Source organism: Tympanuchus pallidicinctus, unplaced genomic scaffold, assembly GCF_026119805.1.
Source record: "Tympanuchus pallidicinctus isolate F22 unplaced genomic scaffold, pur_lepc_1.0 scaffold12, whole genome shotgun sequence".
In the NCBI taxonomy this organism is placed as follows: Eukaryota; Metazoa; Chordata; class Aves; order Galliformes; family Phasianidae; genus Tympanuchus; species Tympanuchus pallidicinctus.
Window position 1 is genome coordinate 18886251 of NW_026294637.1, and position 17331 is coordinate 18903581.

The following is a 17331-nucleotide window of genomic DNA, read 5'->3' on the forward strand; positions in this document are numbered from 1 at the left end:
TCTTGTGATACCCTACAACTGTCTGAAATCTGACCTTTATTAATGAGGTCGGAGATGTTTCCTCCTCGTGAGAACTCGATTACTAAACCTCAGAGAGTCCTTTATTTAATTTCCCCTCCTTATATTAGGTTAGGGATTGTTAGAAGTCCGTCTTGCTGCTTAAAATGATGATGCAGTGCAGATGATGTTTGAAGGAAAGAAATCTCTTTCAAGGGTGTTTTTAAGCTTTTCCCACGTGGTTTTTGTGAAGCATCTTCCTTTTCTGCTGAATAACCCTGTTGTAACGGAGGTGTTCTTAAGTGTTTGTCGTGGTCAGTGTGAATTCACGGCCTCTAAATAATTTAATTCATCAACTAAGATTATTCTTGGCTATCTGACCTGAAAGAGAGGAAGAACTGCTGAACACTTCACTGGGCTTCGTGCACATCTGTTCGTCATTTTCATGTCCCAGATTCAGAATCTGTAGCAAATTCCCACCTCCCACTTTGTGTCAGACGTCACCGTGGACGTTGTGGTGATACAGATTGGAATAATCCTTTAAGATTTATTGGTGATGATGTTCTTTATATTCACAGCGCTGGCTTGGTTTGGAATATCATTTCGTTTTTTTTTTCCCCCCCAGAATCTGAAACAAACCCTTTTGTGATTGCCAAAGCGTGCCTCAGTGGTGGGATGACATCACCAACATGCGTTGGGGTGCTATAAGTCAGCTCTGACAGCCAATGTTTATGGGCACTGTGGGAGTTGCAGAGCAGGCAAGCTTTGAGACCCTCATTTGCTGAGTGCCCTGAAGACCCCTGCGTGACATTTAACTCCCTGATTCATGTCTGTGGCATTTTAGGAAAGTGTGAGGCTGCTTTTTCCCTCAAATACTCTCTGATTCCTAATCTGAGGCTCAACAAACTTCAACATCTTCGTTGATGTATGTTTTTAAATACCAAGAATGGATTGCTAAAGGGCTGGGGCACCTCTTCTATGAAGAAAGGTTGAGGGAGCCAGGCCTGTTTAGCTCGCAAAAGAGAAGGCTCTGGGGAGACCCTCATTGTGGCCTTCTGGTATTTGAAGGGAGTGTATAAACAGGAGGGGGAGCTGCTCTTTGTGAGGGTATATAGTGATAGGACAAGGGGAATGGTTTTAAACTGACACAGGGGAGGTTTAGGTTGGATATGAGGGGGAAGTTTTTCCCCCAGAGGGTGGTGAGGCACTGGAACAGGCTGCCCAAGGAGGCTGTGATGCCCCATCCCTGCAGGCATTCAAGGCCAGGCTGGATGTGGCTCTGGGCAGCCTGGGCTGCTGGTTGGTGACCTGCACACAGCAGGGGGTTGGAACTGGATGAGCACTGTGCTCCTTTGCAACCATTCTGTGCTTCTAAAGATGCTGCACTAGTAACTTGCTTGGTCCTGCAGCAAGCTGGCACTTGCTGGCTTGTCATTGCTGCACACTTGTCTTTAAATATTGGTTTGGGTAGAGGAGCAACATTAAGATGTAAGCTATACACAGGTTCATTAAATGTAGATCATCCTACATCTTGTTGTTGTTTCCAGGTAGCATTCATTCAAAGCCTGAATTAAAAACCGAAGCGTTGAAGATTTCTAAGCTTTGATATTTGATTACTTTCAGTACATACTGTGCTGTAAACTTCATCCTATAGCTGGCCGGATTGCATGCAGCTTAACAGAATAATTTCACTTACTCATAACTCAACAGACATATTTTTTTTCCTGGTAGAAGGCTTGAGCTGCTTTATGCTGGCAAAGCCAGTAGGATCCTTTTATGAGAGGTACAGTGAGATTTTTTGAAGGCCAGCAGGTCGGAAGGCACAGAAACAGCCGTAAAAATCTGAGTTTCTTGTCTTAAGAGTCTGATGGACTCCAACATGTTGACCTCTTTCTTTCCCTCGTTCAGTGAATCCAAAAGCACATTGCAAGATTTTGCTTTCTGGAGGCAGAGTTGGGCGCAATGGAAGTGAGATGAGAAGGGGGAACTGCTGAAAAATGACCCGTGCAGAATTATCCCTGCTCGTCTCACAGAGCTGCAGTGATGTTGTTAGGTGCTGAGTTTTTGGAGTTCTGTGCCTCTTGCCTCTGAGCCTGCTTTTTGTGATCCATTAAAATGTATTTCAGTAGTGGTTTTGGCACAGTAACTGCTAGCATTGGAAATGGGGAAGTTGGTTGTACTCAGCTGTGTCGTGTTCTGTTGTGGCAGGCTGTGTGCTTAGTTTGAAGCATTCACCCCTGGAAGGAAAGTGCTTTGCAATGCCAGCATGGTGCTTCTGATTAGGGTTAGGTCACTCTCTGGTGTTTCTGTTACCATCTTCATATGTCCCATAGATAAAGTGAGTGAGCCGATTGCTAATGAAGGTATTAAAAATAAAATCATGAAACCAATGGTTTTTACTTCTCAGTCTGGGATTTAATGAATGGCTTTGTGAACAGATCATTGGGATGCCCGGGGAGATTGCTCTGCCAGGCTCTGTCCTTGCTCCAGGAGCTTCCAGTTCCACCTCCCATCCAACAGCTGTTGTTCAGGGCTTGCCAGGTGATGCAAACTGCTGGAAAGCTGCCCAGGGGCTCTCAGCTGTCATCCTTATAGCAGGTACAGCCATCTGGTGCTGGAATAGAGAGGAAAACCCAAACATCAGGCAAGAGGAGGAGAAAGTGGCCAGTGACCTTTTGGAAAAACAGGCTCGCAGCTCTTGGTGTGCCTCTCACTGTGCTTTTTGGGTTGTACTTCTGCTTGTATGACCGCCAGCGTTGCCAGAATCCCTCTTATACAAAGCTTGCAGCAGCAGCAGCTCTTTCAGATTTGGGTAGCCCTCTGCCTATGGGCCAAGCACAGAAGGAAGGCTTTACTGCCATAATAATGTGAAAATGTTCCAGTTGCAGCACAGACAACACTATGGTAATCTGGTTTGTGCTTCTGGTAGCAGAGTTGTGATAGCCTTAAGAAGGTGGTTTGATAAAATCCTTGTTAGACCAGTGCAATTAAAACCCGGTGCCCAGCAGCTCACTGTGTTCCTATGGATGGAGCAGAGGGGTATTTCCCCTCCTTGCCTGAGCTTTGGGTCATTTGCCTAGCTCTGATGCTGTTACCTCTTGTGCTGTTTGGTGTAGTTGGGATGTATGAACAGAGCTCTTCACCTAAGTGGGATGTCGGTGAGATGTGGAAGCCTGAGCTGGTGGAGGGCCCCATGCGTGCATCCTGGCCAGAGACTTGCTAGATGGACACGGGCTGAGCTTTGTTTGTAGCTGATGATTAATTACTTGTTTGACGGAGCAGGCCTGGTTGTTGCAGCAGGAATTGTACCTATGTCAGGTCCTTTTTACCCTGTTGGATGTTGGGAGACACCATCCCACCACGAGCGTGGTCTGGGCCACACTTCTCACTATGGGATGTTTTTTCTGTCCATATTTAGGTTCTGATGCTTTTCAACTGCTGACCTGCTGTATTTTCCTTCACTGCGATGCTTTGTTTCTGTTCAACCTCCTGCCGTGCAGGTGTTGCATTGGGAGGCTTACAGCTGGACTGAGTTTGCTTTGCTTGTATCTGCTTTCTACCAGTGTTTCAGTGTTTTGTTTTTGTGATGCTAGCTTCTTTTCCAGCCCTACCCTTGTTTTTCCCCCAGACTGCTATATTAGGCCCAATGGAATAACTTGGAGCTGGGTTCGGATTTCTTCGAAGATGGCAATTTCTCTATAAATAATAAAAATAGCCAAAATACTCTGAGAGGACTTTTATTTAGAAAAAGGCCATCTGTCCAGACGTCTGAAGTTACATTTCATCCCTCTGAAGTAGGTGAAGCCTTCCAGATGGCATAATATTAGCAGTCCCAGTAAAAATTAAACCCCAATATTAAGCTTATTTAATTCTCTTTGTTTGCTTTTGATTGTACTCAGCGTAGAAATAATCCACTGGCTTTTTATTTTTATGCTAATCTGCATTCTCACTTTTCTTGCAGACTTTATCCATCGGAGTACTCGATATTTTTGGGTTTGAGGACTATGAAAACAACAGTTTTGAACAGTTCTGCATTAACTTTGCCAATGAACGCTTACAGCACTACTTCAACCAACACATCTTTAAGCTGGAACAGGTGGGCCTGTAAATATTTGCTATCATACGATGAGTGTACTCATGGATTTGTGGGACTGATGGACCCAGAGTTCTTCAAATGTCCCCTTAATTCCTTTGTGCTAAAAAATGTACCTGGAATTATTCATATTTACTTTCTATTTGTCATTGCTACTTATTGCTGTTACTGCTGCCAATAAGATAAAATCCAGAGACTTGCTGTTCTGAAATAACTCTTGCTTTCCAAGCCCCTTGTTGAATTGGGGATACAGATATCCTCAGGCATCACCAGGACCTTAACTGTTGTCCCCTTAACATATGCTCTGAGGATTCATCAGCATCCAATTTCTGTCTTGCATTTCTCTGGACTCACTGCTATGTGGTTCAATACCACGTATGTTATTTTTCTGATTCTCTTGAAAGTGGAACACATTCTGGAAGGTTCAGCTTGATCCTTGTGACTTGTGATAGCAGAGACATGTTAGGAGGGTTGAACTTTAAGCTTTGTTTTAGGTTTGTTAAGACTGGGTGTTGCCTTCCAGCCTCCGATTAATGTGCTGTAGGAGAGATGGCAGAAGTACAGGCTATAATTTAACAGGTAACGTGCTACAGAATGGCATGGTTTCTTCACAGAGTGGGAGGAGGCTTTGCCAAACATCATTTATTGTGTAATAACAAGCAGGACACATCAACTGCTGAAACACATGCCTTGTTGTGAATGCACGGCGTGCAGTTGGGCTGCATTAAAGGCTGTCTGTTTCCCATGGTTCCCCATCTATGACAGGGACTGAGAGTGAATGCCTATGAAAGAATTAAAAATATCTATATGTAAGTATGTAGAGGTAAATTTAAATATGCCCTGGACCTTCAAAATGCTTTTTTTTTTTTTTTTTTTTTCTATGCCAGTCTGCATGCCCTGATTCTGTGGAATCCTTCTTTGGGTGAGGTCGATGGAATCCTCCTTATCGTTAGTTTCCGTCGGGCTGGTATTTGATGAGCTGCACTCTGCAGCCTGAGTCCAGCTGAGATCAGAACATTAAACTGGCCCTGCCCAGAAACTCTGATAGCTTTGGTTTGGGCCTCTCTGTTATCTATCAGTACTTACTAGCTATCTGTTAGTAAGTACTGCGAGAGATCTGAAAAGGGGTGGGCACAAAGGATGGGCAAAAATAAGCAATGTAGCCCTGATGGAACATTTGCAGGGTGTTTGCTGCACTTTGACCCTCCTCTCTTTGCTGTCCACATCAAGGAGATGGTGCTGGGCTGCTGAATGCTTTATTTCTGTTTTGTAACTGGTTCTTTGTATTCTGAAGCACCCTTCAATAGATACTGTAAGAAGTCAGTGGGGAAAAACAAGGCTGTGTTTCTGGGAAATAGGGTGGTTTTGCAGTTATCCACAACAAAAGGGCAAACTGGAAGACGACTGTCGAACCAGCATAGCTCTTTTTTTCCTCTAAAGGTAGCTGATAGACTTTGTAGAGGGGTTTTTGGGGGGGCGTGGGGGAAGATGGCACCTGGGTGAGATGTCATCATCCCAAAGGGAATTCTGTGCTGGGCTGAGGCTTCTTGGCAGGTCAGTGCTCCTGCTTGGGCCTGAAATGTTCCATCAGAGCTCCTGATGAAGGCAGTTTGATGAAAGGAATGTGCTGTAATTCTCCATGGGCCAGCTTATAACCAATGACCTAATTAGGTTGCTGCTATAAACCTGTCAAGTGCATGAAGTCATTCGCATCTATGTTTTCAGTATGGATAAGAAGAGCAGTTTTGGAGGCATCTGATTCCAAAGTGCTCAATTCCAATTCTTAATGCTTGAACACATCATCAAGGCAGAAAATATTTGTTTGCAGTCTCAGCCAGTGGGAATACACTCTTCTCTTCATATTTTGTTTTCTGCAAGTGTAAGTAAATACCCTACAAGTGCTAACTCTTGATTGACTTGCACAGTCTAATCATTTTCTCTTGTTCTCCTTGGGGTTATCTGCTGCAAGTAGGAGAATGATTTGATTTGATGAGAAGACAGCTGGTGATGCACATGCAGATTTTGGACATTAAGAATGTCCTTCATTCCTAGTTGGCCCAATCTGCTTTTAATAATCATTGCCAGTCTGCAGATGGACACTGGGTAGTACACGTTGTGTTTCAGGGCAGCAAAATAGTTGCATTACTTTGAGTGGCAAATACCTGAGTTTGTTTTGGTGTCTTCCTGTGCTGAGAAACAAATGGGGTTGTTGGTGATGTGCTGATGTTCTCTGCTTCCAGAGATGGACTTCTCAGATTCTCAGGAAGGCAGCAGACAACATTGCTGAGCTATTTAGAAATTTCTGCTAGAAGGAAGGACAAATTCAAGTTGGCACCAAGGATTTTCTGCGAGTCGTAGTAGAATTTGTGTGCAGGAATGGCATTTAGCACTGATGTAATTGTTGCTATGACATACTGCTTATGTTATGGAAACCAGAGACCCTACCACAAAGTGGTTTAGCACAGGCACAGGATTGTTTTAACCGTATTTTCTTTTTTGTCTTCCATGACTCCTAGTGATTTCTAATGCACTTCACAAAAAAACCTTTCTATCTAAAGACAATGCTATTTCCAGCTGTTTGCAAACAGCCACGGTCTGTCTGCCTGCAGCCTGGTGCCTCCCAAAAACACAGCTGCTCTGCTGCTGTGTGCTGAGGCAGATGCAAAGATCTCTGCAGCACGCAGCTCCTGATTCTCAAGACGACCTTGTGAGTGAGAATAACACATCTCTGCACACTGTTTGTAGTAAAACAGGAGGAGAAGACAAAAAAAAAAAAGGTATGTGTTGGAGTTCTATCTTGAATGAAGACAATTATTAATGTTCCTTTCCTACATATTCTTTTTTTTTAATAAACCACCCATTCTGGATAGCTGAGGAAGGCTCAGTGATGATCTGTGGTGCATGGGAATGTGCTTCAGCAGATGAAGGAAGATGCAAGAGAGACCAACACTAACTGGGTGAAGCCCAACCTCATAAATCCTGGTATATTTGTGTAGGCAAACGCTTGTGTTCAGGAGGATAATGATTCACAGGTGTAAAGGTTGTCATTGCAGCATTGAGCCAGGGTGGTTTTCGCTTCCCATGTGTCCCACAAGAGGGGGTCAGCGGGGACGCGGGGCTGTAGCCCTGCTGTTGGTGGCTCTGGGGCTGCTCCTGCAGGCCTTACCACTCCTGCTCTATGTGGCAGGAGGATGAATTCTGCTTTCCCAAGGTCCTTGCACAGTGAAGGTATGATTAGCTCTTCCACAAAGCGTGGTCTCATCCCTCCAGCTGACATGACCCCAGTGTAAGGCAAGGTGTGCGCATAGCCCCTGGTGTTGGAGCAGCTCTCCTCTGCTATTCAGATTTCTGGCAGTTGTCCTGATGGATGGGCAGCCTCCTGATTCTCATTGTTTTGGCTCACCCCCACCCTCCTCTTCCTGTTTTCAGCCAATACTTTGCAAAGTTTGACAGGTCCTATAGCCTGCCATCCCGCAGGCATTGCCGCTTCAGGTTCTGCCTCGTTTTCTACATTGCAGCAGCCAAATGTCAATTTTGAGGACATCCTTTTATTGTTTTAAAAATTGATGGGGAACTGAGGTTGAAATGAAAGAAAAAAGAGGCTTGGAGCGCAGTCAACTGGCTTGTGCTCAGGTGTTGAGCAAAGTCTGTTTTCTGGCATGGTACCTGGTGAGTTTCATGTCCCAGCCAACTCACATAGGAAAACTTAATTTCATAAAGATAACACGTCCTGCAAAATGTTTGCTCAGTCATCCAGAGCTCTGCAAGTATTTCTAGAGGTAGATAGGTTTTTACACACTGGAACAGGCTGCCCAAGGAGGCTGTGGATGCCCCATCCCTGCAGACATTCAGGGCCAGGCTGGATGTGGCTCTGGGCAGCCTGGGCTGCTGGTTGGTGACCTGCACACAGCAGGGGGTTTGGAACTGGATGAGCATTGCAGACCATTTCAATCCAGGCCATTCTAAACTCCTCGTGGAAAATGAAGTCCTGGCTGAATCGTGGATGTTGTGGCAGTTTGTTCATTGCAGTGGGAGTGAGTTAAAAAAACAAACAAAAAACAACAAAGCACCACCAAAAAACCAAGGATCCATGAATTTGATGCAGGATGTGGTGACACAGTGAATTTGCCCTGTGAAATGACTGTAGCCATGCTTAGCAACCTGCAGTATTTTAAAGCATCTTGGACACTCGGGATTTCTGCGCACTGCTTCAAATCCCAGCAGTGTCACATAGGGAAAACAGAGCAGAAGCACCTAACAGAAAAGGAACTTTCTAACACAGCATGGAGCTCTCGTTGTCTCCCCTGCAGTGTTTCCTGACTCCTTGTGGGCACAAACGTGGCCTCCACGTATTCCATCCTTACCATGGCTGGAGATGAGCGGTGACCACGAGCGATGCGTCGGGCGCTGGGAGCTCGCGTCGGATTTCTGTTTTCCTTGGAAAAGGGTTGGCTGCAAAATGCTGTGCTCAGCTCTATTCCCCGTGACATGCGGAGGAATAACAGGCTGCAGAAGTTACTGATTTATGATTTGGAAACCAGCCATCGTACATAAGTCATACGTGGGGAGAAGAAAGAATACTTTGAGTTGCTTAAGCGTTATCTTCAGAAGAAAATGGGGCTGTGCTCACCATCAGCCCCTGGAATGTTTGCTGTGCACAATCTCCTTGGGATGAGAGAAGAGCTTTGGGGTAATGGCAGCGTGAAAACAGATGGAAAAATGAATTTTAGTTGTATTAAATCTACGTGGCAGCACTCTAGGTAGGCAAATTGGAAAACGTTCTCAGAAAATGATCTGGAAAGCTATTCTGCTGTGATGTATAGACTCGAGGACTTGTTGTGTTATTTCTGTGCTGGATTTAGCTGTCCATAGGAAGCAGTTTGGGTTAGTGTTTTTTGATTCCTTGATTCTTTCTTAAAGCCCAGTGGGGAAGCACGGTGTATGTAAGTCCACTAATGATTGAGTCTTTGTAAACACAGCACCACAATTTGCACTAATATACTGATACTGCATACATTAGGTAACAGACAAAAATGCAAATTAAAAAACAGAGATGAAGATGAAATAAGCAGTATTTTGTAATAGTTATTTTTGAATGGTACAGACACGTTTAATTTCTGTGCCCCAGTGAATTGCCCCGTGCGCCCTGCTGTGCTGAGTGCTGGTATTGATGCTTGGGACCAACTGTTTGTAGATAACAGAGAAGGACAAGAGGAAATGGTTTTAAGTTGAGGGGGGAAAGATTTAGGTTGGATGTCAGGGGGAAGATCTAGGAGAGCAGTGAGGAGCTGGAACAGCTGCCCAGAGAGGCTGTGGATGCTCCGTCCATCCCTGGAGGTGTGCAAGGCCAGGTTGGATGGGGCCCTGGGCAGCCTGGGCTGGTATTAGGTATGGAGGTTGGTGGCCCTGCCTTCAAAAGGGGGGCTGGAGCTTCGTGATCTTTGTGGTCCCTGCCAACCCAAGTCATTCTATGATTCTGTGATTTGAGTCCCAGTCTTTGACCAGAGCTGTGGTTGTAGGGAAATTTTTGCACATTCCCAAACCTTTGGTCTACAGTAGGCAAGGGTTTAATGAAATATTAGCAAGTGTTTGTGAACGGCGGTTTGTCTGAAAGCTGTGCTGGTGGGTTTCCCTGAGTCTGGTGTGAGCAAGATGAGGAACAAGGCATCACTGGAAGCAGAAAGCCCCTAAAATATTTCAGCTCATCTGAAATGCTGCGTGGTTGAGGCAGGAGTGGCTGGCCCAGAACGTGTGAGATTCCTGCCCGGACAGCTGGCTTGGCATCATAGCAGGGTTTTTTGGGGGCAATATGGGATGAGCCCTCACAAGGAGAGCTGTGAGCCTGCTGAGGGTATGGAGGGATGGGAGAAGAAACAAAACGCGTGCATTTATTGACACAAGGGTAAAGCAGGATTGAGCCAAGGTTTCCTTTACGTTGTCCAAGCCTGGTACATGTAGTAAAAACCATTGAGATATAATTCCTTTCCTCTTTGATTTCAGTAGCAATTACCTGCAGGTTGCAAATCATCCTTAGACTTGTGTGTCACTGGCTGTAGGGCCAGGGTTGGGCAAAAGGACTGGAGGAGTAAGCGGGGCCATGGCTGGGTGTGTTGTGCTAGATGAATGTCACAAACATGATTTTCCATCTTTTGAGATCAGAACCCACCAAACCCCACCGCTGCCACTGAACCGCAGGGAGCTCATTTGGGATGGGGATCTGCAGATCCCCTGAACACAGAGCCGTGCCTTTGGATCATGCACTAAACAGCAGCAATCCCGGGGGCATCGACCTGTGCGTGTTGGCCGCTGTCAGTGCTGCTGGCTGGAAAATGAGGCGTCATCCAGCGAGAGCTGCATGCAGTGCCTTGCAATTATTTCTCCATGATTTTCTAATTGTGATTTAATGACGACTCAATGTTCATCTCACGTGTCTCGAACCAAAATAGGAATTCACTATTTTGTTTTTTTATAGATAGTGTATTTATATGGCATGTGGATGCATATTTATACATGCTGGCTGTGGGCGCTTTTTAAGAAAAAGCTGTGTGCGTAAATTCCTTTTTTACTTAGCTTGGGAATAAACAGAAGTATTTGGCAAGCTCCTAAATGGAGCATGGGCACGGTTGGCTTTGGCACCCGTCTGGAGGGGTGTCAGGAACTCGAGGCATCTCTGTCATCCACAGCCTGTGGACACAGGTCTCACTCATTCAGGAACTCTTGGAATGAGGTTCTCCCATCTGGAAGGTTGGCAGCATTGGGGTCCCTTCAATGAGCACGTTGTATTTGGGCAGTTCTACTTTGCTTGCTCGGAAGATGGGTTCAGGAGCTGTAGATACCTTGGCTAGCCCTTCACTAGGACAGCTTCTGACTCTTCTGATTTGCTCTGTTATCTGCAGAGAAATAACTATTTTTGAATGCCTGGAAAAACTGCAGGGCTGATCAGGAGCAACAGCATTTAGAGCCATAATCCATTTCCCCTTTGAAGTGCAGCCTGCTGGTATTAGTGACAGTAAATAAGACTTTTCATGGATCCTTACTTGCTTAGAGGAGAGAAAAACCTTTTAGCTGCAAAGATCAAAGTTTCCTTTAAAAAGCGTGGCATTGCCAGGGATCAGAGGGGAGTTTCTTTTGCCGTGGTTTCTTTTTCCTCAATAGCTTTTGCTGTGGCTGGTCCTTCCAAGTCCTTTCTCCTTGGACACGGCCACAAAAGCAGCAGCACAAATCCGTGGAGAAATTCCAGACCAACATACCCAGAAAGCTCCAAAGAGGAGCTCTTACAGAGCCTTGGAGAAGCTTCAGCCTGCTCAGCGGATCACGTGATGATGACCTCTTTTAATGTTGTTGTTAGAGAACCAACGTTATGTTCTCTCCCAGACAGTTTTCCATATAGAATGAAAAATAAGGACTCTGTTCTGGTTTTTCAGCTGTGCTCTTTCAGCTTATTTGTATGTTTTATCCCTCTGAATCTGCGTGTCTGGTGGTCTGCTATTGGGACAGCAATCAAGAGGAACAGTTCATACACTTGGGTTTGCTGGCTGCAGGCTTATATTTGCAAAAGCTTGTATTTCCATGGGCGTTGAATCCACTGGTGATGTTTTGTAAGTAAGCTGGGGCCGTCGGCAAGGAACACAGTGAGGTGTGGAAGCGGTTTGATTCCTGCATTCTCACTTTGTTCACGCTGTCTCAAAGCTCAGCAGATGGTGTTGGAGCCGAGTGGGGAGGAATTTCACACCCTTCTGTTCAACTGTGAATTTCTGGGAAAAATGTGCTTGTGGAGATCCCAAAGCGATGGGTGGCACGGGAGTGGGTCATGGGATGCTGCTCACGAGCAGTTGGTGATGATGGCACTGAGAGTTCCTACATGGAGCTGCTCTGGAAGAAGGTGGTTTCCCACTTAATTCTGTGAATAGCCGTGTGGGAGTAAGGCTTACTTGTGCCTCAGTAAGGAAGGTCATCGGATCAGCTCTGCCAGATGCACTCTGGCCACTTATCTGGCTCCATCTGGTCAGGTTTTCCTCTGCTTTTGGGGTTTATCCCAGCATTACAGGTGTTCTCATGCTTTTGGGAAGCACAGCGTGCTGCGTGCACAATCCCATGCAAATAACTGATCACTCTGCTTTACATTTCCTTGTTAGTCCATTCTGATTTTACAGTTGGACTCGCTGCAGTAGCACTTCATGCTGGACCGTTTCCCCCTGCATTTCACCCCTCTTTTCTCCTTCAGCCTTGCCCACGCAAAGGAAGGAGAGAACGACCTGCCTGGTGGTTACGTGCTGCAGGGAGGTGAAGCCTGAGGTCTGAGGACCTTTCACACATTTCCCTGCTTTCTAAACCTGCTTTGATTGCTTTTATATCTGGCTGTCAGGAAGGGCTTTGGGTCACATCGCTCTGCAAGCTCAAGTGATACTCTCACAGTGAACATGGGCTGCCTGATGGAACAAAACCATCTCTCCAGCAACAAGGCTGCCTGCCTTCTCTGTGGGCTTTAAATGTTAATTTTGGGGCTGCTCCCCAGCTTCCACTGCAGCCTGTTGCTATTGCAGTACTGTATGAGATGATCGCCTCCTGGGCACTGAAGTGCTGAGATATTTTGTGGCTTGCAGGCTGGGCAATGGATGCCTACCAAGCCCCAGGTCATGCCAGTTGTTTGACTTTTGGTATCCAGCAATAGGGCAACAAAGTCCATACATCGGGGAAAAAAACCTCAGTCTTTGTGTTCAGCCCTTATTTTTTGCTGCCTTTTGATTAGTTTTCTATTCCCTGTATTTCATCCTCTAAGACAGATGGGAAACTTCTGTTTATTATGTTTTCTCCATGCTGCTCTCTGTTTTGCACTTATATCACGTCTCTCATGTTCTCCTCCAACATACACGGTCTCATGCTGTCTTTGTGTTCTTCAGGCTCCACACCACTCCCTCTGGCCATCTCTTCATTCTGCCATGTGGTTTTGGGGAGCAGTGCCCCTGGAAGTGCAGTACTTTAGATGGCTGTGACTATTGCAATTTTCTCCCTTTTTGATTCTACTTTTTAGCATCTGCTGCCCCTTGCTGCTGCCCATAGCTGCATGTGGAGCAATTCAGAGTAGCTGAAAGACTGAGATTATAAATGTGTGTTTTTTCCCCTCAGAGTAAATGAATTTAGTTCCAGTACTGGATGCAAAAGTGAAAATCCTAAGCATCATCTTCTTTCACTCTCATGCTGGAAATAACACCAGAGAGAGAGGATTAATGCAGACATTAATGAAAATATTTATTTTTCCTTTTCTCCCCACTTGTCTGTTGGATGAATCTACTCAGGATTAATATTAAGTTGTTCGCTTTTAGCTTGCATGCAGTGAAGGCTTAGTGCTGTGTTTCTGTGTATTTATTTCACATGCAGGGAGTGCAGAAGTGAGAGAAGCACAGGCACAGATGAAGGCGCAGTCACATGAGTGAAGGCAGTGGATTCTGTGCTTGGTGTTTCCTGCACCTCACCTCCCTGCTCCAAGCACATGTGGATGTGCAGAAATACATTCCAGTGCCTCCAAAATGAATCACAGAATGGCCTGGGTTGCAAAGGACCAAATGCTCATCCGGTTCCAACCCCCTGCTGTGTGCAGGTCACCAACCAGCAGCCCAGGCTGCCCAGAGCCACATCCAGCCTGGCCTTGAATGCCTGCAGGGATGGGGCATCCACAGCCTCCTTGGGCAGCCTGTTCCAGTGCCTCACCGCCCTCTGGGGGAAAAACTTCCTCCTCATATCCAACCTAAACCTCCCCTGTGTCAGTTTAAAACCATTCCCCCTTGTCCTACCACCATCCACCCTTGCAAACAGCCATTCCCCCTCCTTTCATGTATTGAAAGGCCACAATGAGGTCTCCCTGAAGCCTTCTCTTTTGCAAGCTAAATAATCCCAGTTCCCTCAACCTTTCTTCATAGGAGAGGTGCTCCAAGCTTCTGTCAGGGCTGGATGCTGTCAGGCTTGTGGGTACTTTCTGTCAGTCACTATATGCGGAGTTTTAATCTCGCTGTGGATTAGAGAGTGTTTGGTTTAGCATCAAAATAAAGTCTTGATAACAGAGCTGATCTGCCCTTCTGTAGGCATAACAGTGCTTCTTACTCTGCACATCAGCTATAAAACCCCAGGTCTCTGTGGTTCTGAGCAGCAGGCTTCCCTCAAGCCCTTCATCCCAGCTGGGAATATTCTGCTGTTCAGCACACGTGTTCCAGTACCAGCTCTTATTCTGCATCCCTCTATGGGACGAGCAGTCCTTCCAGTGTCTGCAGCCTGTGGTCAGTAGTAGACAGGCATTTTTCTTTTAATAGTGCTCAGCTGTCTGCTTACTACAGTTGCTCTAATTTTCACATGTAACAATATTGGAAATACTTCCACATTCTGCTAATTTGGTGCCACGGATTTTACAAGCTAATGTTCCTCAAATAACGTCATGTGAATTTCAGTAGAGAATGCTCACATTCCAGGTATGTGCTTTGCAGCGCCTGGACCCCCATTTTCCTTCTATGTTTGAACATCACAAATAGTTTCGAGGCATGGCATTCAGATCAGTCTGAGCATTTTAAGCTCTCAAAAACGCCTTGCAAGCAAGAAGAGCTCAAGGAGCCAGCTCTTTGCTTGGCCACATCTTTCTGAATATTGAATGCAGTTATGAAGCGCATACATAAATACCTCTTTCCTTAGTGAGAGGTGAGTTGAAGCCACTGACCCCCTTCTCCCCCAGGCTTTGTCTAATGCAATTGCTGACCAGGCTGTTAGCAAGCAACTGATGGTGCTATGGCAACAAAACTCTGCTCTGTCACTTCAGGCTGTGTCAGTTGGGAGGTTATTGTGCTCATGCCAGCAGAACAAGTGTCTTTGTTGGTATGCAGTGTGTGTCCCTATGGATGCCACATCACTGTGCCAGTATGATCACGACAGCTGAGATGCAAGGTTGGAAGGTATTTGTCTACTTATGGATGCTCTAGAGGAGAGCAGTCGGTAATTTCTCACCTGATAGAGTTAAATATTGAGCTGCTAGACTCTGAAAAACCTGACTCTGTGTGCTTTTGGCTCATTTCTCAGTTCTTTTCGCCGAGTTTTATGTCTGGGAGCCAAAGCCCTGTGCTCCTCTCCAGCAAACTTGCATTGTTCCTTCCAGCAGAGCGGGTCTCAGTGAGCTGGGGCTGCAGAGAGTGAGGCTGTGCATTTAAGAGAGGGTGACAAAAAATAGGAATCTGTGGGCTTCGCTGCACCAGCACGTTCTGCAAATACTGGAAATCTGTGGTTTGATTCCTGGTAGCACCAACACACAGTCAGGGATCCATGTTGTAAGTGTGAGTCCCACAGAGTTGGTGTTGCGAGGGCATTTTACCTGCAGAACCGTTACGGTCAGCGCTGGCAAAAGAGCTGAAACCTGTTCTTTCATCCAGGAGTCTGAAAGACAACAAACCCTTTGCAGTGCGTGTGGTTTGTCAGGCTGCAAACACTTCTGGAAATGCCAGGATTCACCTTTTAGTGGCCTATCTTCCAGGACCAAGTACTGTGATGGATGATCTGTCACTCCCACTTGCTGGATTAGGTTAGAGAGTTGCAGATGTTGTGATCCCCAGGGGTCTGAGCATACCCCATGTGTTGTCCACTTGCTTCTAATAGCACAAAAATTGGGGAATTTCCGCTCTGAAGTTAACCTCTCCCCAGCCACTGGCAGGCAGGATTCTGACCCCACCATCAGGAAAGGTTTGGTGTATGCATTGCAGACAGCAGGAATCTTCCCCTGAAGCTGCTCCCTTTATTTGTGGGGGTTGCATGGTGTTCTGCAAGCCAGCAAAGATCTGGTAGATCACAAAGTCACAGTTAGTCCTCTCGGACTGTGACTCTTTCTAAAGACAACCAAACCAAGAACTGGAAACATGCTGGGAAAAAAGTGGACTAAAGGAAACTTCTTTCCATTTGTGCTTTGGAACAAGTGCTCTGGTGTTTGCTGTGTACGTGTCTGTCCCGAAATGAGAGCTTGCATCCGAGCTGTTATGGAAAAGGTTATTACTTGAGGAGTGTAATCCCAATTCATATTTGGCCATCGCAGCCAGAAGTTGAATTGGGGATGGAAGAGAAGGATGGATGGGTGGGGGGAATAAATCCACAGCTTGAGAGGGATGGGGAAAAAACTAGCCAAGGAGAACTCTTTTTTTAGCCAAAATCCTGGGACTGAGGAAACAGGCCAGGAGGGACGTGGTGTTTGGCCTCGGATCACGCACGTGCTGTGAGCTGAAGAGGAACCTGAATAAGTGAGTCCTAGTGTGTTAATCATTAACTAGTTTTCCCCATCTAGTAATAGCAGTAAGCAACTTGGAAGTGCCAATAAACTAGTAAACCAATTGAAACTAAATTATTTTCTGAGGTCTGTTTAGGAAAACCAGCTAGCATTACTAGTTTCTTTGTACCAAATTTGGATTAGCAGAACTTTTTAGGAAGGCTTTGACAGCGACATCAAGTGTGCAGCTGCTGATCCTCCCATGCAGGACAACAAGTGTCAGCTTCAGTGGCTTTAAGGAGAACTGGCAGCCTGGACTGGTGGTTGGCAGCCCTGCACACAGCAGGGGGGTTGAAATGATGATCACTGTGGTCCTTTGCAGCCCAGGCCATTCTGATTCTGTGACTGGACTGGAACATGTGGAGCAGAGAGGTGGTATGTTCCCAGGGTCGGTGTATGGAGGCTTAAAGCTCTAGGTGATTTCTGGGGGGTAAAAAGTACGTAGAGCTCCAGAACAAGAGAAAGAATAATAATGGCTAATAGGGGTGTTTTTGCTGTTGGGTTGTGTAATCAAAGCCAGCAGCTGCAGCAGTAACTGGTGAAAACCCACAATTGCTCAGCTGGGTGTCTGTCTGCAATATTCAGAGGCCTGGCTTTGTGTTCAATACCAATCAGGGTTGTATGGCTTAGGTCTTCAGGCTCAAGAAACTAAGGGGCTTTTGGGCGCTGAGGAGCACACTGAGGGCTTGTTTGTGCTCGGTTGATCCCAGCAAGGTTTATTGCTGTCTTAGTGCTCAGTGCTGCGGTGAGGACCGGTCCCAAGCAGGACTAATGGCCCCTGCATGCCATTAAGCAGCTGTCAGGAGCAGGCTGCTGATGGATGATGCTGCCTCCTGTTACCAGCGCACGCATCGCCGGCTCTCCACTGAATCGCTCAGGAAGAGCTCATGCTTGCTCAAGAAATAGGCATTCTACAGTTGGCAGGGTTTCCATCTAGAAACTTTTCTTCCTGGTT

At 46.1% G+C, this 17331-nt stretch overlaps 1 protein-coding gene across 12 annotated transcripts in view; it reads left to right on the forward strand.

The window, feature by feature from the left end:
- Nucleotides 1-17331, forward strand: part of MYO9A (myosin IXA) — a 162649-nt gene that overhangs the window by 94399 nt on the left and 50919 nt on the right. For all 12 annotated transcript variants that reach the window (XM_052672077.1, XM_052672080.1, XM_052672086.1 and 9 more), the window contains one exon: nt 3959-4093. In XM_052672077.1, coding sequence (XP_052528037.1) covers nt 3959-4093 — 135 coding nt within the window. The remainder of the gene's footprint in view (nt 1-3958; nt 4094-17331) is intronic.